General features: G+C 49.6%; 1 protein-coding gene across 1 annotated transcript in view; it reads right to left on the reverse strand.

Annotated features, from left to right (window-relative positions):
- Window positions 1-3642: 3642 nt before the first annotated feature.
- Window positions 3643-21184, reverse strand: part of LOC144149969 (uncharacterized) — a 107788-nt gene continuing 90246 nt past the window's right edge. Inside the window, exon 2 of the mRNA XM_077681724.1 lies at window positions 3643-4124. Coding sequence (XP_077537850.1) covers window positions 3669-4124 — 456 coding nt within the window. The 3' untranslated portion in view covers window positions 3643-3668. The remainder of the gene's footprint in view (window positions 4125-21184) is intronic.

The following is a 21184-nucleotide window of genomic DNA, read 5'->3' on the forward strand; positions in this document are numbered from 1 at the left end:
AGCAGCAACGCAATGCTTGTCGTTCCAGTTTTACCAAAGGCAGAAGCCTATAGGTCGCTGAGCCAGAGAATAAAACGCTCCCAAATTCGCAAATTGGTCGAACATTCATGCTGCAAATCCTCAAGATCGGAAGTGAAGCACGCGTGGCGCGACGGAGGATTTCCTTTTCCACCAGCAGTTCTTCTATGGTGGATACTGGAAGAAGTAGGTGTGGCCGTTCGCTACAAAAACGCCAGCAACTGTTCGGTATGTGTGACGCACCGAGCTGAGTTCTTTTGTTTCGTTTTGAGGTCGTATACCATGTCGAAAGCTCCCGAAAGCCTGAAGTACGTTTAATACAAGGGGTACCGCACTCCATACGGGTGTGCGTGACTCGTGAAATGCTTTGCCTGGCGTAACAGTGTACTCATAGAGGCTTCAGACTACGGGTTCAGATTTACTGTGGTCCACTGTTACTGGTGGCCATATTGCGTTGTTATTGATTGATTGATTGATTGATTGATTGATTGATTGATTGATTGATTGATTGATTGATTGATTGATTGATTGATTGATTGATTGATTGATTGATTGATTGATTGATTGATTGATTGATTGAGTGAGTGAGTGAGTGAGTGAGTGAGTGAGTGAGTGAGTGAGTGAGTGAGTGAGTGAGTGAGTGAGTGAGTGAGTGAGTGAGTGAGTGAGTGAGTGAGTGAGTGAGCGAGCGAGCCTATCCAGCTTCCGCAGCAAGAGCTCGCAGCAGCATACATTCCTGTCTATTGCAAAGCGTTTTCCAACTACCCACAGGGTATACGTGAAGGCCTGTGGGTACGTATCGTGCTACTATTAACACACGCGCCGCGATGGTTCAGTGGCCAAGGCGTTGTGCTGCTGCCGAGTCCAAAACGCGGGTTTCTCTTCCGGCCGCTGTGGCTGCTTTACTGATGGAGATAAAAAGCGAAAAGGCCCATGTTCGAGATTTCGGCAAGCACGGTAAACATCACCCCGAGGTGGTGAAAATTAATCCCTAGCTCTCCACTACGACGCGCCTCAGAGCAACCGCGCAATGAGGCTACTTTTAACAGCAGCCTGTCCCTCTGCGTGTCCCTATGTTTGCTAATCTTTTTGTTCGTTTTCAGCAGTTGCCACTAAAGATCGACAGTCGGCGTAGATAACGCTACAGTGCCACAAATAAAACTGCCGAGCCAATTTGTGTCTCGTAATAAAATGCACCGAAAGTTCATGGACAAGCTTTCCACTACCAATCCCCCTAAGTGGGCATCTGAAGGTGAAAGGTGAATAGGGTTCATTTCAGGTTGGGTCAGTGTAGCAGGTGTAATAAGCGTTCACTGACATGAAATGATGACTAGGGACCTGTGTCAAACCTCCTTAGTCCATGAAGGAGGCCGCCTGCCCGGACTGCTTCCAGGGCTCTACTAACGAGGGCTTGCTGATGCCCCGGCGGTGATAATTTCGGCAGCGCAGTCTCCCACTGCTCAAGGGTGGTGTTAAGCGAAGTACGCGGACTGTATGGGAAAAAGTCTTAGGCGGCAAGTGGGAGGCTACACTGCTGCTTTGAGGGGTCGTAGAGGGAAGGTGAGGATAGTTTACTTATAATACGGGCCTGCTTCTACCCTGGGCCGGCCATATGCCACGTAGCTGGATAGGGAAGCGGGAAAGTTATAAATACAGTGCACATATTGTACATTTTGAGTTTGCTTGGAGTAGACCGTCGTCGGATACGTGCCGTCGCCAATGATCCAGCGAGTCATCGTTTCAGCGATCATCGCTCCGGTCATCGACTTCGGCGACCGATCCACTTTGAATTTAACTGTTTTGTTTTGGGTATATTAACGCATTTTAAGTGCACACGACCACAATAACCTACCTGCTTGCACTTCCTCGATCCTCAAACCGATCAGCTCGCTAGGCCTTTCTCGCGTAACAAGCCTTGCTCGGGTAGCGCCGCCATGGGAGGACCGCTCCTCCATTAGCTCACGAAAGGGGGAAATCTTCCTCCACTCCTAGGGGGAGAAACGCGCTCCTCCCTCTTAAAGGGAGAACGTGTCTACCTCTTAGGGAGCAATATATTGAGGGAGAAACTACCACAGCCTTTTTTTTATGGTGTAGAAGACGCTACCAGTCTAGCAAGCAAGAAGTTTGTTTTATTGTTTCTGTACAGACGAGATATACCTCTAAATTAAGAACACTAGGCTGTTGTAAACGTTGGCAGGTATTTGTAAAGCTCTCCGTATTGGTTGGCGCACCATGGTTTTTAATAAAAGCCCATGAATAATGATGTAGCAAGTCCCACAGGAGTGTGAAAAGTTGAGTCCCCCTTGAAGTGGCGGCGATGGCAACAGGATTAAAACGATTTTATGAGAGTTCTTTGGGCTTAAAGGAGCCATGACGACAAAATACAATTTTGTGTTATTCGAAAGATTTCGTGTTTTATAGTACCCCCAGTGCTTGGCCGAATGCAAACGATGCTTTAGTCACTGAGAAATTAATTAAGTTTAAATTTTGATTTTCCCGCTAAATCGTGCGTTTTAGTGGTCTGCAATGACATCACAGGAAACGACCGCTCTGCAGCCGATTGGGAAGCCTTGTTTACCGTTAGTGAACCTAGATGGCGCCACTATACAGCGGCAAGCCGTATTCTGCCTTTGGTTTGTTTGTGACCGTATTTAAAGCTGTCTTGTTTTTGTTCAGGGAGGAAATAATTTTTTCGTGAAACATAGTGCTCACTCGACAAATATGGTCACGCGAGACACCGTTGCTTGCGTCAATCGGCCAGTGTCGTCTGAGAACCCCAAAGCCCCGCAGTCCTGTGCAGCTAAACCAAGCATAGTGCGCGCAGTACCAACAGCAGTACGCACCGGTCCTTCTATGTTTACGTGTGCTTTCGTAACTTCCACTGTTTGTCCCACCATTCTTACGGCTTTAAAAACAATGTGCCCTAAATGTAAGCGGAAATAGTTCGCTCGGCGCGCTTATAAGCTCTGCATAATTTCGTTTGCTTTTTCCAGCCTCCGCCAATCGCAGAGGTGGCCGGTATGACATAATAGGTTCTTCTGCGGGAAATGAGCTAGTGGGTCGCATGGCCATTCCCTTTTTTCCCCAATTATGCAGCTTATTTGAGCAACGTTTACGTTAGAAGTGGTGTGAGCATGATTCTAACGAGGCAGTCTTTTGAATGAACCAAACTTGTATTTTCTCTTCACGGCTCCTTTAAGCAGGACGTAGTATTGAGTGACATACGTGAGGCGTTAGATGAGAATGGTTTGAATGGCCCGGCACGTCTTGCTCACGGAGGCCGTGCGGTTGAATGGAAATGCACTCGATGAGATGCACCTACAAGTTGCGCGACTTGAAGCTGCAATTGCTGTAAGAGTAGCAGTGCAATCTAACCAGCAGCATTGTTCGTAGCCGCTAAAACTGCGAATCCACAAAGAGCAATGGACGTTCACACACAAAAAAAAGCAAATGTAACAATTGGGGGTACGCTGTATCCCTCTTATTTGGCAGGTATCGTACCTGCCAGAATGAAGTCAGCTGTCTCAGTCTAATGTGTGTTGTTTCCAGCCAACTTTAATCGAAAGACAAATGAGCATCAGGTAAAAAACAAGTGCTGCCCAGTTAGCCGGAGGAAGAGTCGCTTTTTGCCAAGTCGTACAGCATTTCGCCTAAATGGCTACATTGTGGGCCGTGGCCACCGTGGCCGTGAGGAGAAGCAGGGAAGCGCGCCGGTTGTTGTTGCCTTCGGTGAAGTCCCTCACGGTGACCTGGAGCAGCCGCGCCCGGCCGTTCTCCTGGACGATGAGGCTTCCCTGAGTGAGGCCGTCTTCGAAGGACAGGGTGAGGTGGTAGCCCTGGGCCAGGGCGCCTCGCGAGCCGCCCACCACGAGCGAGACGAGGAACAGCCACACCATGGCCACCAGGGTGAACAGCAGCAGCAGCAGCAGCAACTGCAGCAGCAGCAGGCACACGAGCAGCTGGAACAGGCGCAGCAGCTGCAGCATCCAGTGCCGAAGGCGAGGCACTTGGCGCTGCAGACCGCCGACGAGGGCTCTGACGATGCGGCTGGACACGGGGACGTCGCCACCTGCGGGAGTGGCGGTGCTTCCTCCGCGCTGCTGCTCCTAGAACAACGACAGATGGACACGTTGTTATGGGGACACGTTGAAAAGGGAGCGAGTAACTACGCGACACAAAGGGGACAAGCTGCTACTCCTAGAAGCAACGATAGATGGACACGTTGGTATGGGGACACGTTGAAAAGGGAGGGAGTAACTACGCGACACAAAGGGGACAAGCTGCTACTCCTAGAAGCAACGATAGATGGACACGTTGGTATGGGGACACGTTGAAAAGGGAGGGAGTAACTACGCGACACAAAGGGGACAAGCTGCTACTCCTAGAAGCAACGATAGATGGACACGTTGGTATGGGGACACGTTGAAAAGGGAGGGAGTAACTACGCGACACAAAGGGGACAAGCTGCTACTCCTAGAAGCAACGATAGATGGACACGTTGGTATGGGGACACGTTGAAAAGGGAGGGAGTAACTACGCGACACAAAGGGGACAAGCTGCTACTCCTAGAAGCAATGATAGATGGACACGTTGGTATGGGGACACGTTGAAAAGGGAGGGAGTAACTACGCGACACAAAGGGGACAAGCTGCTACTCCTAGAAGCAACGATAGATGGACACGTTGGTATGGGGACACGTTGAAAAGGGAGGGAGTAACTACGCGACACAAAGGGGACAAGCTGCTACTCCTAGAAGCAACGATAGATGGACACGTTGGTATGGGGACACGTTGAAAAGGGAGCAACTACGCGACACAAAGGGGACAAGCTGCTACTCCTAGAAGCAACGATAGATGGACACGTTGGTATGGGGACACGTTGAAAAGGGAGGGAGTAACTACGCGACACAAAGGGGACAAGCTGCTACTCCTAGAAGCAACGATAGATGGACACGTTGGTATGGGGACACATTGAAATGGAAGCGAATAAGTACACGGCACAAAGGGGACAAGTGCTCAGGACGAGCGCTTACTATCAGCTGATTTTTATTGAAGCGACAACCTAAAAACACCACTACGCACACTTCTGACGCGCCACAAAAATGACTGGAAGGCCCACATGAGCTGCACAAAAACAACGGGCTGCTTTGACTTTTCAATTGCACCTGTGAACAGTCATTCCTACGCGCCAATCATCATGACGGCTCTCTTACGCAATACTTCGTTTTAGAAAGGCAAGCCTTTTTTGTCAGGAACGTCACGGATGGTGCGCTAAGACTGGTGTCATTCTGGTTGCGCATAAATATAGAAAATGGCTCCAGCTACAGCCCGAGCGTGCTGCTTGAAGTGCCTGAACATGGCTTCGCTCTTATTCTGCAGGGGAGTGCAGTAAATTCGATGGTAAATGGGGGTAAATGCAAGCAAGGGATCTCTCGTAAGGAAGAGCAATGTTATTGGAGGCGAATATTCCGGCACCTGCTGGTCGGGCCAATGTAAAAAAAAAAAAAAACTACCATCTCTTCGCCCCAAAAAGTTACGTAAAGCGCGAAAGCTTTCTCACAATAGAAGTGCTTCAAAAGTGCGACAAAATCTTCGCTAAAAGTACACCCAAACTTCTCCGAAAGTGCGCCCAATCGATGGCCATACCTTCAAAGACCCTTATCACAAACGAAGGACAAACCCATGCGACGATTTTTCGCGCACTACGCAAATGCATCTATACGAACAGGCTAAGTGTATGCCGATGCGTGGTTTATGACATAAAGGTATACTATTATACTCCATCTTTATGATCGATGCGCGTATTGTCTTATATAAAACCGTTCATTTTTCGCGATTCCCAAGTAACCATGTAAAAAAGACGGAAGTTCGGTTTCGACCGAGGTCTTATCAGAGCTTCTCGGTCGAACAACCGGTCTCCGGGGAAATGCATCAGTTTTTGACAGGACGCAATCGGTCCCAGTAAGACAGCTTTCGCATTAAAACTTTCACATGAGAAAGCATTGCGATAAATCACCCCCTTTACAGATTTCCCACTGCGGAGGAAATGTGGAAGAGGAGGGGGGATGGGGGGGGGGGAGGGGTGGCTGCTTTTACAAAAGGTGAGGAGAAGGACTGAGCTGTGTGGGGCTAGTTTGGTTTCTCCCGGATTTCCAATCGCGACCCACGCGGGGAGTCGTGAAACGGGAAATAGGGGCCGGAGCTATGTTGTGATGGTCTCCAATATTTGGCGCGCGTTGCGTGTGGCGTGTCTGCTGAGGGCAGGAAGCACGTCGTGTCAAATCTGAGTGATTGATTGATTGTAGGGTTTAACACGCCGACGCAACGCAGGCGATGAGGCGCGCCGTAGTGGAGGGCTCCGGATTAATTTTTACCACCTGGGGATCTTTATCGTGCGCCGAAATCTCGTACACACGGGCGTTTTTGCTTTTCGCCTCCATCAGAAAAGCGGCCGCCGCGGCCGGGAATCGAACCCGCGACCTTGTGCTCAGCAGCGCAACGCCTTAGCCACTGAGCCACCGCGGCGGGTTAAATCCGAGAGTGAATCAGAAAAGACATCCTCACACTATTTTCCGTGTACCCGCTTACGAAAAAAAAAATAGCACCCCGCTTCAACGAAAGTGAGAGACAGAAAGAGTGAGAGAGAGAATGAGTGAGAGTGAGAGTGAGTGAGTGAGTGAGTGAGTGAGTGAGTGAGTGAGTGAGTGAGTGAGTGAGTGAGTGAGTGAGTGAGTGAGTGAGCGAGCGAGTGATGGAGCGAGAAAGATGGATGGATGGACGGACGGACGGACGGACGGGTGGACAGTAGGATGGATGGATGGATGGATGGGCAGCAAACTTTAGTATCACTTTCGGCCTAGAGAAGAGGGTGGGGGAGCCCCAGAGGGCATCCGCGGCCGCCAGGACGCGTGCCGTGACCAGTGTAGCTACGGCGCTTGGATGCATCCTACCTAAGTATAGCGACCGCACAGCTCGTGGCGAAATTGTAGAGCTTTTCGGTGCCCAAGACGAATACATTTTCGTTATTTACCGCGTCTAGTCGATGAGACCCTACGCTGCTACACGGTATACACCCCACAATCTACTATCCCCTGTGCAGGACCTGCCACGCTTATGAGATGTCAAAATAACCTCGACATCGACCCTATCCAAATCCTTTCGCTAGAGCAGTGGGAGAGAGAACTCGCGGGCTCTTGCCCCAGAAGACAGTCGCAGCTGAGCGAACGGGCGAAAACGGCGGGTTGCTCCAATGGCGCCCTGGACTGCGGGCTTCACCCGCACGACTTTTCTTATTTGAATAAACTTGTCCCCTCCCCCCTCTCTCTCTCTCTCTCTCTCTCTCTCTCTCTCTCTCTCTCTCTCTCTCTCTCTCTCTCTCTCTCTCTCTCTCTCTCTCTCGCGCGCGCGCGCGCGATGAGCTCATTTTAGAAATTTGTGCTCATGAACTCCCTAAGCTTCCCAGTTTGGGTTTTAAGCAGTTATGACTCCAATGTGAGCCTCACTGGAAGTCCAGAGTGATAAGGTGCTTACAGTGGAATCTCGTTGATACGATTCATGATAACACGTTTTTCGGCATAATACGTTCTTTTCATTCCCGGCCGACGTCCCTTACAAAAATTGATTGTCGTGCACTTAATACGATAATACGATCCCATTTTTGCTGTAAATTGGATAATACGGCCGCGAAAGTAGATCTTCACCGGCATTTCCAGAAATCTTATATTTATCCTTCGCTATACTAGCTCAAACCGCATTCCAACAAGCCGTGATCTGTACGCTGCAGATCCTGTATGGGCGCGGTGGCGTCGGTTTTGTATGGAAAAAATCACTTCCAGGCGTGACCGCTCCTTCCAATGATGATGGTACGTCAGTCGATGCACCGCACCGTCTAGCGAAACTACCATAATCAAGGAAGGCGCGCAATGCCCTCGGCGGGGAGCGACTACGTCTTCTGACTTCTCGCCATGCTCCGTGCTTTCCATGCTGTTCTTTTTTTCTCTTTCTGCCTTGTTCCGGTGTTCGGTGCTGCTGCTGTGATCCTAAGGCTATTTTTTGTCCTTTTTTGGCCGCCTTGTGCGCGATGGTACTGCCAGGCTCGTGACAACGTCGAGGAAACGCAAAGCTTAAAAGAAAAAAAAAAGAACTTGTACGCAACTTTGAAGAGCAGCCAAAAAGGCAGCGCATGGACTTAGCACTCGAGTTCGGTCTAGAAGTGCCAACGCTCAACATTATTGTCAGCCAGCGAGAGGAACTTCAAAAGACGATGCCAGTTTTCGGCCCCGGGTGTAAGACAAACGCGAGGTGCGGAGCATCAGTAAATGGAAGACGTCCTGCTTACATGGTTGAAAGAAGTTAGAGCGGCAGGAGTGAACGACACCGAGTCAATCCTACGTGAAAAAGTTGACAAATCCATGCTCTTCTCAGATATTGAAGGCTTTGCAAGCGTCCGGTGGTTGGCTTCACAAGTTAAAGTCACTACACGAATTGTCCGGCGAAGCGAAAGATACCGACCGCTTCTTTATTTATGTTTCAGAAGAATTTACTTCTGAACGCTGAAAGCTATAAAGTGCTGCACAAACTGACCAGCCATTTCAATATTTCTCAATAAAAGTGAGTTTCTGACGGATAGTGCATATTTTCCTCCTTTTTAGAACTTCTTCTGATAATACGATTTTCGCATTTGTTTAATTTTCCAGTTCCCGTGAAAAACGCATCAAGGAGATTTCACTGTTTCTTGCCTATCGTAGCCTATATCGCTGCTACGTCCATAGCACACACCGTAGAAACGAGCCAGAACGAATAAAAACATGCGTTGCGGTGTACAAGTCGTTCTTAAAAGAAATGGCGATAAGCGGTCACATGAACAAGGATTCGGCGCAGAGAACCCAAAAATAACACTTTCTACTGTAATCTTTAAAAAAAGTACGTAAGATTTTAAGGGAAGGACAACCTAAACCACACAAACACCATTGTGCTCAGTCCCGCACTCCAATATTAGTTTTACTGCCGATAAAACATATAAAGCAGGTGGTCAAACGACAGGAAACAACACACTAAAACTCCCGGCCCCCAAGATCAATCAAGCTGATAAATATTTGCAGCTTTCACAAGAAGTAAACAAATTTTTAATTTGTTCAATTAAATAATTGAACAAATTTTAGCCAATTAAAGAGCATGCCGTGAGGCACTCCCCCATTTCTATTGCGTATGCATTTCCTAAATAATTGAACCAATTAATTACCCGCCGCGGTGGCTCAGTGGCTAAGGTGTTGTGCTCCTGAGCACGCGGGCGCGGGTTCGATTACCGACCACGGCGGCACGCTTTTCTGATAGAGGTGAAAAGCCACGCACTTTATAGGCACTTTATATGACTGACTTTATACGCACGGCGTCGTGGGGTCTGGCGGAAGCCATTATACGCACGACGCGACTGAGACGCCAACGCGGCAGTTACTGAAAACTGCAAGCGCCCTCGTCATACGGGTTGGCGGGATCCCAAAGTCCCTTCGCGGCTTCGACGGAGGCGGCATGGCATTCCAAGTTGGCACGATTTAGTTGCTCTAGCGATTTCGATGGAGTCTTTAGAGAATTTCAGCTCCAGAAAAACGCCCTTTTCGTAGTAAAAGCTACAAAAACAGTCGACGTCGTCAATTCGTGGCTAAGTGTAGGACTTGAACGACTATAAAAAAAAAAGTGAAGTACGGAAACGCGACAACAGACTCGGACGATAGACTCGGACATCGCCTTGGGTGTTAATGAAAGCGCACTATTACTTTCTGCACGATCGGTGCACTCTGCTGTTGAGTGTCGCGATTGCTCGCATGACTGTTATGTTACACGCTGATAATTGTACGCATGCCGTTTTCTTTTACTGTCCGGAATAAACTGGTTATGTCTGTTTCTTGCGTGTCGGCGCCATTTCGTCGAGGGGCTCAGGCACGCGAACCCTTCGCACAAGGAGGAGGTTCCTTCACGACGTATATATAAACCATGCAGTTCTTGCAATGGTCAGTGCACATTTGGCTTTTAACTTTTAGTGTGTGACGCGTAAATGGCTAATTCCCAGAGCAAACATGAAAGCTGTTATCATTGCTCAAAACATGTGGATGGGATTGAAATTAAACGCCATGGGTATATTAATTTCGAAATGGTTGAAGTTGGGCTTGCATGTGGCCACCGAAATGCGTTTAAGAATAAAATGAAATTTGACTTCATTGACTTCATTTATTTTATTTGTTGCAACTGAAATTTGTTAACGCGCATGAGCAGAAAAGATTGCCGCATCGTTTAGGCTATCGGTCAGCGTAATCCTTCATAAGCGTGTTAATTCTAAAAATAGGACAGATGCTTCCATCCAACAGCATTAATTCGAAGGCATCAGAGCACCGCCATCCGTCGTGCGATCGCATCTCGAGCGCTTAAGAACTGCATTGACTATGTAGATTGTAAGCCGGGACAAGAAATACGTGAAATATATAACCTAGGTTATTTTTTTAGGGAGCTGACGGTTATTTAAGCGCCCCAAATTTCCCATCGGTAATAGGGAATATGGTCGGTGTGTCAAGGGAATAATGTGGCACAGCGCATGTTAAATAAGTCGCATAGCTGCAATCGAGGTTAAAATAAATGCATTATCCGGTTTAATGTTTTGCTTTGCATCCACAACATCGGGTATGCTTCTTTTTTTTTTATTGCGATACGCAGCGCGAAAGTTGACGAAAAGCCATTTGGAGGAGCGTTGTACGGCTTTCATTTGAACCACCGGCTTCGCGACCCGTGGTATGGTGTCTAGAAGCCACCGTATCCGTGGTGCGACGGAAAACGGCGATACGGCTGCTTGGGAATTCGGCAAAACGCTCTCTCAGGATTGGGAGCGCCATTGAGGAAAGCGCCGTTGCTCCGGCGCTCATGGGAGCGCCGGAGCAACAGCGCGCCGGTCACCGGTTGCTCCGGCTGCCGCGTTGGCGCGTCATTCGCGTCGTGCGTATAACGGCTTCCGCCGGACTTCACGACTTCGTGCGTATAAAGTCAGTCAAAGCAAAAACTCCCGTGTGTGCGAGATTTCGGCGCACGTTAAAGATCCCCAGGTGGTCAAAACTAATCCGAAGCCCTCCACTACGGCGCGCAAATTCCTTTTCCCACCGATGCTGATATCTTTAAATCATTGGGCGGGAGTTTAAATACCCCAGAGCCCAATCTGTGTAATGCCTATCATTTGCACAATAACGCACAATGGGAGATTGAAGTTAATGCGTCGTAATAGTGTAACTGTAGACCATTTGTCGGGTGTAGTTAAAAAAAAAACAAAGGACATTAGTAAAGAAACGCGCGCCGATCAACGAACGCCCGCGCAGCTCCCCTGCCGTGGTTTGAACCGTGGCGACACCGACCGGAGCGGGCGGAAACTATAATGGCAAACTGTTCGCATGGCGACGCAGTGAAACATCCCCCTCGCGAGGGGCACGATCAAATGCAGAGCATTTCCGGGGGCGCACGACGTTAAGTACTTTGCGTTACGTTAATGTTGTTGCACTTGTAGCAACTGCTGACGAGAGAGCGCTCGTCAGCAGTAGTTTGAATGAGTGAAGGATATAAGGCGCGTTCGTAGCCTCCCATTCTGTGTCGGCTTTGTGGCGCAGTGGGTAGAGCACCATGTACATTGCGTTCCGCCCGCAGGGTCGAGGGATCGAAACCAGGCGCCGGATAGTATTTTTTTTTTATATAGTGTAGGGGGAGGGGTGCGGACTACGACTACGGACGTCAACGCCGGTGACATCGTGAGTTACTGAAATGCTCTGCTTTTAAAAAGCAGGACATAACCCCGGAATATTGAAGAAATTTTTCGGAATATTTGTATAACGAACGCTAAGGGACTGGCACCACTATACTACAGCTAGCATTTCACCCGGAAAAGTAGATCCCATCGACCTGCCTCTCTGCCGTGACTCGGCACAGAAGTGCATTGTTCTGCCTGCTGGATTTCTTAAGCACCGAACACAAAAAGTGCGCTCACACTTAGAGTACTTACCATTCTTGAGGGCACGAGGTCCGTTACGGCGCTCCACGGCCTTTCTAGAGTCCGGGTAAAGAAGGGTTTCACGTCTTGTCGTGAGGCGAAGCCAACAGGAACAGAAGGGCTGCGTGGAGCTTCCTCTTCCTCTTCTCGAGAGTACCTGCAAGGGGAATCCCATGTAAAGAACTGCGCTCATTTTTTTACTATGAAAGGAAAGGATGAACTAGTTGTTGCCCACTTATAACAAGAATATGCAGTAAAATCAAAGAGGAAAGAAAAAACAGCGTTTTTTATGCAATACACGAAAACATGGCTTGTATAGTCATCGTCATCATCATCATCATCATCATCACCACCACCACCACCCCCAGCCTATCTACGCCATAGAGTTTATTACTAATTTATACTAGAGGGAAATCTGGCGCTGCATTCGCGGGCCGCCGTGGGCGGCGCCATTGCAGCTAGCCACATTCCTCGCCTTCTTGACTTGGTTAGCCATATGGCTTCTTTTTCGTCTTGAAGCCAAAAGGGGTACCATTGTTTTTTTGTTTATCTTCCATGGAGCTTCTAAATAATCCCTGACAAATACATCTTTCCGGAGCTTTAATTTTATAATAACAAAACAAATTCTAATAATCTTCTGCAGTAATATTGTAGCATTTTCGCAGCCAAAGCCAACTTTTCAGCCTGTTCGTGAGCCATGCCAAGGGCAAGTGGAACGTGCCCACCCGGTACATCACGGCACGCTCGCTGAAGCGCGGCTACCCTAGACAGTGGCGCCAGATTTCCCTCTAGTATATATTAGTATGAAACTCTATGATCTACGCCCACTGCAGGGAAAAGTCCTCTCCCATTAATCTCCAATTACCCCGGTGCTGTACTAACTGCGACCAGTTAATCCCAGCAAACTTGATCTCATTTGCCCATCTAACTTTCTGCCGCTCCCTGCCACGCTTGCCTTCTCTAGGGATCCACTCTGTTACCCTTAATGACCAACGGTTATCTGGCTTGTAATGTAATTTAGAGCCACCAAATTAAAGAACGATGACGAAGAGATAAAAGTCGGGCAAGAACGCGCCAGCTTGCTCCCACCGCTCGGCAAAGAGTTGAAAAGACGCCAGAAGTGTTCGAACGTGCGGCCGACTTGCTGCGTCAACTTACAGCGCTTAAAGTCAGCGCGTAGGCTCGAGGGTCGTAAGGCCGGGCTTTGCAGAGGGGACTTGATCGTACGCAGCCGGTGCTTCGCAGTCCATGGTGCAATGTCGGCTCGCGTGACGTTGGTTAGCGTCTCAGCGTCACCGCGTTCAGTTATATCTCCCACTCCTTGGCCTCCTGTCGATCAACGCGCAGCGAATACTAAAAAAAAGGCGATGTGGCCAGGCTGAGTCGCGTGCCTCCGTGGTCACGTGACCAGAAGACGAACAGCTCCACGTGCAAATCGTACATTGGCATGGCGGAGCGCGCGGGGTTCGAATTGCAGGGTTATAGCGGTTAGCGTCCCGCGAGTGTTGGAAGAGCTTTAATTAACAGGACGCCGTCTAGTTCCGCGTGGCCCATGTTTCCTGGCTTGAACAACGTGTCGCCCTCATTTTGCGGAGCGTGGATTTGGGCTTGTTGGTGCCGGTGATACACGGCTTCTTGATTGATCAGTTATTGGGTTTGAAGCGCCGAAACTACACAGGTTATGATGCGCGCTGTGGTGGGGGGCTCCGGATTAATTTCGACCACCTGGGGACCTTTAAGGTGCGCCGAAATCTCAAAACTCCCACCTCCCCTCGCGGGAACACCTGTGTAGATGCGACGCATAGGCGGAGCGGCGAAGGGACCGCGTTTTATAGCGCGCATAACGTTGAGGGGACTGAGTAAGCCGGTCCCAGTCGATGACGACGTTGGCGTACTTGTAAAGTGGCGTGGACTCTAGGTGTTTGAGCCAAGCGTGGATGTTGCTTCGCCGGAGAACGGCACACCGGTTATATGCGCAGCGCGCCCGAAGGAGAGGCAACCGCGGAAGAGAGAGTACTGCACATGCGCCGGCCCCAGCGCGTCTGCCGCGGCTATGACGCAACGTGCCGCGGCTATGACGCAACACAGTCCAACACAATCCATTTTAATCCAATCCAATCCAAATCCAATCCAATCCAAGTCATGCCAAGCCGAGCCAAGCCAAGCCAATCCAATCCAAGCTAATCCAATCGAATCCAATCCAATGCCCCTCGCCAGAGAGTGTTCGCTATCGGAGAGGAGAGGGGGTGAGCGGCGGAGAGCGCAGCTGGCGCGGCGAGGAGAATGGGGGAGGGGTGGACAACGCCGACGACGCCGGAGGGACAAGGCGAGTGAATCTCTGCATCTCTGCTTTATAAAGATGCTCTGCATCTAAAAAACACACGGGTGTTATCTGCTTTTCGCCTCCATCTGAAAAGCGGCCACCGCGTCTGGGAATAGAACCCGCGTTCCTGTGCTCAGCAGCACAGCGCCTTAGCCACTGAGCTACCTTGTCAGGTATCCACGGCTGCTTTAGCGTCTGTAGTAGAAGGTATAACAATATGGGAGGTTCACAGAGTACGGGAATGTTCATGTTGAAGTGTTACAGCGCAAACAGACGAACGACGGAGGAAGAAAGCACAGGACCGGCGCTGTTTACTCGTCTCATTCGTTGATGTCTCTCCAGTTTGTGTGCCTGTTGCGCTATACTAAGGCGTGGACCTTTACCGGCCTGTTTGTTTCAGAGCGCAAATCTTGAGCGACTGATAATGGCTTACGCGGTGGCTCTGTCGGCGTTCTGAACCGACCCGATCGAAGTACAGACCGAACGGGGACACAGCCATCGAGGAGCCGTGGCAGAGCGGGAAATGAAGGTGCACAGACGAAGTGAAGGTTGTGGTGTGAGGAGCAAAGAGAAATAGAACCACCGCCGTGGCTTAGTGGCTATGGCGTTGTTCTGTTGAGGCCAAGGACGCGGGTTCGATTCCTGGCCGCGGCGGCAGCTTTTCTGATGGAGGTGAAAAGCGAAAACGCCCATGTGTTCGAGATTTCGGCGCACGTTAAAGGTCCCCAGGTGGCCAAAATTAATTCGGAGCCCTCCGCTACGGAGGGCCTCATCGCCTGTGTAGCTTCGGTGCGTTAAACCCCACAATCAATCAATCAATCAATCAATCAATAAATAAATCAATCAATCAATCAGTCAATCAATCAATCAAAGAGACATGGAAAACTGCGGAATCGTGATAAAGAAATCGAAGGAGTAGAGTAGCCTACAAATTGCTTGAAATGGCGTCACTGTAGCTGCCATGTTGGAGCTCTGCGCACACGGTGGAAGGCTACGAACATATCTGCCGCTGTCATCTCGAACAGCCCTGACAAGGCTGGTTGTAGTGTACCAGAAAAAGCGGAGGTACAGTCATGTGCATGTTGTTCGCGCCATCGTTTTGAATCATGCTATACCGCTGAGCGGGACGCTGGACCAAAGCCGTCACTATGGTTATGGGCAGAGCACACGCTTCTAGAGGGACTTTGAGTAGTTCATTGCTATGGTAACGCAGAGTGACTCTATCATGAAGGCAAGAAAGAGTTTCTTCCACGGGGGTTTCATCTGTCAAAAGAGCCCAGGTGTTCGCGTCACTATATAGAAGCGTGGTAGGTGTTTGAACGCGCAAGCGCTGTAGATTAAATAGCCCCAGGAGTGCGGGAATTTGCAGGTTCAACACGCTGCCTCAGAAGCTGTTAGTACCAGTCGTTTGCGATTTTCGTCGCGATTTCATAACAGCTAACAAAGAAGCTTTATCGTTGCGCAATCTTTAAAAATCGACGTGCTTTTTCTGACGTGGTTTCTCTGACGTGGTTTCTCTTCAAGCCGAGAGAGAGAGAGAGAGAGCGACCGTTACTGGAACTGGCGACGTCGTACGCTTTTTCTTCTCGTTTGTTTACTACCGGTCCAGGGGAAAGGAAGATATGAACGTTTATATTGAGCAAAGCGAAAGATGTTGGAGCCGTTCAAGGTTGTCACTCGCGCGGGGTACGCCCTCAAATAAATGTTACATGTCCAACACGTGAGAAACAACCCCCAAATTTTACAGAAAATTACAGAATTCCCTCTCAAAACAGGTCTCTATAAAGTAGTAGGATGGCGGATCGTTCACCCACTCTCTAGATGTCCCCCCAAACACACCCTTTGTGGCTCCCAAACGGCTCCGTTTGGATACCCCAATCATGGTCGTATCAGAGTGTCCTCGTCACAACTTCACCTGTGCATATCGTGCTACGTGAACGCTCACAGTGCAGTGCCGACTTTATATGAACAATCTTCACCTCCCCTTTTCCCCGTGTCCCACAACAGGGCCTCCTCCTATAATAAAGTCATCCATTCCCTTCCATTCCTCATCCTTCTCCCACGCCAAATAAATATGATGGCTGCGCAGATTATAATGGTAGGGGCGATGATGTCCACGCTCGGGGTTTCAGTTATTCACAAAATATGGTCAATACTCGTGTCTCGCAGGCCTGCCGTTAGAGCCCTTGTCACCGGGCAGGCATGTTTGGGGCGCCACCATGGTCAGAACACCATGCACTTGATTTCCGATGTAGGCCTACGGAAATCGGCCGTATCAATGACGATATTTTTAAACATTTCTTTAAGACGAGGACTTTTGTTATCGCTGATGGATGGGGTCCCTAGTCCAGGACATCACTCAGTATTCTTTTCACCCGTGCCAGGTTTACCAGATGGAGCTTGTCTCCGAGGTTCGAGCTGACCAGGCCTGCTTCCCATAGCTCAAATTTTTTCTAGGGTGTTGTGTCTGCTCGCCAATCGCTGTCGCACTCCCAAGTGATGCGGTGTAGTGAGTGTTTCTGCAGGTTACAAAATCTAAGCGGTATTTCCAGGGTACATGAGGCTATACCTGGGAGCATTGGCAAGCCTTTCTTTGTATCTCTGCAGGACCAAGAAAATCGTGCAACCCTCCATCTAACGACGCAAGTGGTTGAACGGGAAGCTTTCTCGTGATGGATTCTGCGGTTGGTCAATACTACACTGCGAGTATGCGCTACTCTGGCGGTACGGACCACTTTTCTAGAATATACCCATACAAACTCTCGAGTGTGCATTCCGTAAGCCTAACGTTTGGGTTGGGGTGTATGGCGCAAATCGGTACTTGCTTCTTGGCGTGCAGTGGGCAATTTTTTGAGTGCGCGCAGGTTTGAGGTGTGACAAGGTGTGACGCTAGGCCTGCCTTCCTAAACCTCAAAATGGGAGGTTAAGCCTAGTGTCTTCTGGCTAACAGCCTTACGGCCCGCCTCGGTGCAACGCCATTCTTCTCGTGATGGATTCTAGGCCTAGCTAGGCCTAGAACATGCCGAAATGCACTAGTCGGACTGACGCCGGCTTCATAACGCGAGCAACCCAGGTTCGATCCCGGCCACGAGAAGCGTTTTTTTCTGTCACTTCACCCACGATAATTCATCATAATCATCACAAAGGAAGTTGGCTTTCCTGCAGTGCATATTGGCGTACCACGGCGTCAGAACGGATAATAAGGCTTCGCTTTAAAACATGAACAGCCCACCAAGGAAGGAGGAAAGAAGCATACCTTATCTAGAAAAACAACTTCAAGAAAGAAGAATAATACGAAGAGAAGACGAAGAATATCCGATCACAGTCTACCCTGACGCACCAGTGCACAGAAACAACCGCGATGTGGTGACAACTGTCACAACTTCCTACCATTGCTTTATAGACTATATGGCTAAAATCACTCAGGGCAGCCAGGGCAATACGTCTTCCCCCTCCCAAAGGGCTCATCCCAATGGAGGCCACCTCCGGCTTTCACAAAGATTCTGTGAATTACGCAATGTGCTGCGAATCGCGCGCATTCACAGATGTTCAACTTATTCACAGTCGACCGATTTAGCTTGAAATGCGCTAATGCTTTTTCGCGTTTGGAGAGTCCCGGGGACGTCTTGAAGCTGCAACAAAGGTCGGCAGAACAAAGGGGCGCGTGATGACGTAACTCTTCAACCCACGTTGATCGCTTTCATGCTCTGTTTACCGTTGGATGCAAGTACCGTAGCCTCTGTCTTGAAAAATCGTAGAACCCTGTTGCATGTAGGTGTAGTCTCATTTCGGTGACGGCCCTGATGCGCGAAGACAAACGACGTGCCCTCGGGTTGAAGAGTCAAGCCAAATAGCCTCGTTTATTCAGGCTGACGTCACATATATACCCTGCGGTTAGAGTAGTTCATGCGCGACCGATACTGCAGTGTCCGCTTCGACGTTTCCGGTTATACCACAATATTAAGTGCAATGCACTTCTTAAGCGACCCTGAACCTGCGTCCACCGGCGATGTCCGCATCACATACCCACGTGGGGGATTGGCCAGGAATCTCCTCGTCTTCCTTTGCAACGGGGGGAGATGGGCGCGCGCTGCCTGGCCGCTGACATGGCACATACCCACGTGGGGGATTGGCCAGGAATCGGGCGTGAGAAGGGCTAATGCACCCGCTTAAAGGAGTACTGACACGAAATTTCAAAGCTGAGATCCGCTCTAGCAATCAAGTACAACGACAACACAAATAGGTGTCTGTGAATAAATGCATCTTTCTTTCTTTGTAGTTGTGTGTGTGTGTGTGTGATCTCTCTTTCGCGAACATTACCGAACCGCGCAAATTCAACTCGTGCATTCGCACTTTCACATTCTTCCCCTCGGGGAAATGCGGGGAATTTTGTCACGGGACGGGACAATACCCGCGCCGGCATGACTAACCACTAAAGACGACAAGGAAGAAGATGGGTTCGGGGCGCAGCCAGCCCGGGCTCAGCAATCCTTTGCATCATATGAAGGTGGTGCCTGGAGATCATCACACCTCGATAGTCGAGGACGTGGCCGACACACACGCACACGCGCACACACGCACACACCCAGAGAGAGACGCACACACGCACGCGCGCACACGCACGCACATGAACACACAGGGAGAGAATAAACGTTTACTTGAGAGAGTGGTGGTGGTTGAACCGTTACTCTGTGGGGAGGGCTAGCCTCATTCAAGGTACCCACAGACCTTGTCTTCAGCCCTGGCGCAGGGGACCAGAGCGATCTGGTCAGCGTGATGGGAGCCGGCATTCCGTCTGCCGAGTCTCCCAGGGGTAAGTAGAGGAATGTGCGGAGAGGGGGGTTACGCAGAGATGTTCAGTACTGGGAAAAGAAATTCCTATTTCTAGGTACGCGAATTCACCATTTTTAGCGTTTTTTCGCAGCATGTTTCTGGAGAATTCCCCGAAAAATTTCCTGCGTTCTCTTTCTGCAGCTAATAGGTCGTCATGTAGAGTACTGTTCCGCTTTGGGCGTCAGCCAATGTCTACTTTACGCAGCCTTCCGGACCCAGACATTGTTCAGATAATAATAGTTTCAGCGTTCACTTAATTCCACTAGATCTGCCGCTCAGCAGCATTTCACTACGCATTTTACGGTTTGGACCGAACAGCATGCTTACTTTACAGGCTAAATTTCTAACTTAATACGGCCCGTATTCATAAGAACAAGGAATTTCCGGGTAATTGCGGTAATTTTAGCTCAGCACCGGAACAGCTGGCGCCATATCACATTGACAGCACGCGGACTAAGGCGCACCCGAAATACTTTTCTGTATACTGCGCAGGGATAGATGCGAAGATGCTTCACGCCTTCAACCGGGGTCGCTTAGAGCTTTACTAGGTCTCATGGAGTGTTTCTTTCCTCTATGCTCCCTCCTGTTTTATGAACTGGAATGCTAGCGGTGTTGGATGCTTGAGGCTTGCAGGAACACCACCGCATATATTTGAACATAAATGCGACGAAGTGTTCACGAAACATTTTTAAAGAAAAGAAAGTAATAATTGATGCGAGGTCCCGTTTACTGACATTGTTTTCCTGTTTACTCTAGGACTCCTAAAATTCTCTGTATCGATTAAATATTCCCTTTTCGCTTTCGGCCAAAATTACAGCCGAAAATTCCCCGAAAAAGGGAAAATTTCCCGCACGGAACCTCACTGGTGGTAGGGCTGCGTTGTGAGCGCGTTAGAGACTACTCAGTGCATAGATCAATGTGTGCACTGTATTTGTGTGACTCCTGCTCAAGAACAAAGACATCAGGGTGGGGCAAACAATGGGCTACCTTCGCTATAGGTTGTATGCACTGGCAAGACACGCAGGCAGGCAACCATGTGAGTGCGCTGTCACTGTTTACGTCGGGCTCCGCGGGATGGCGGCACTTGTCCGATTGATTGATTGTGGGGTTTAACGCGCCGACGCAACGCAGGCGATGAGGCGCGCCGTAGTGGAGGGCTCCGGATTAATTTTGACCACCTGGGGATCTTTATCGTGCGCCGAAATCTCGTACACACGGGCGATTTTGCTTGTCCGTAATAAGCACTTGTCCGTAATAAGCACATGATGTGTGTTGGACGTTCCAAACTCTACCCCACCGAACTCAAAGTATGCCTCGACACCAATGTGCGTGCGATTAATAACATCTCTGTTGACACCACCATTGAGAATAGGCTTGAAAAGGAGCAGACGACCCACGCAGGTGTTTTTTTTTTTTTTCTGCGGTGTGCGGGCGCTTAAGCAGCGCTGTGTCCGTGGTGCTTCGGCCATGTCCGTGGTCGTTTCTAGTGTTGCCAAGCGAAGCAATTGGCAGCTAAACTTTACAGTGAATACCATCTATAGCCTGGTGCTGTGGTCACAATTTCTATGCGCCTAACCATCCGCGGCATCTTCACAGCTGGCACCGGTTGCTGGTGTAATAGAGAGTTTTAGCTGACCGTTTTTGATGCTCCGCTGTGCTCCCGACGGCCCGCTCAGCACAACCGGAGCGTCAGCAGCAAAAAGGCTTTGAGCTAAGCGATAACCGTATCTCCCTCGACGGGGAATCATTCGCGTGACTGGTCGTTTCGCGCCCGCGTGCAAACCAAAACTTCATCCTATAGGAAACAGGAATTTGTATTTGGTCGCCCGAACACAGCAAAATACCGCGTTTCTTGGCCTCAGTTAACCTTTTTTGTATAGTGTAGTCACTGACATGGTATAATTTCTCGAAATAACGAAAAAGAAGCCGATAAACTTTGGAACAGCCAAGCCAAGGCTGTCTTTCTCGGCGCTGCATCGAAGCAGCCCCGCGCTT

Source organism: Haemaphysalis longicornis, unplaced genomic scaffold (genome assembly GCF_048455015.1).
Source record: "Haemaphysalis longicornis isolate Haplotype H1 unplaced genomic scaffold, Haemaphysalis longicornis Haplotype H1 scaffold_8, whole genome shotgun sequence".
In the NCBI taxonomy this organism is placed as follows: Eukaryota; Metazoa; Arthropoda; class Arachnida; order Ixodida; family Ixodidae; genus Haemaphysalis; species Haemaphysalis longicornis.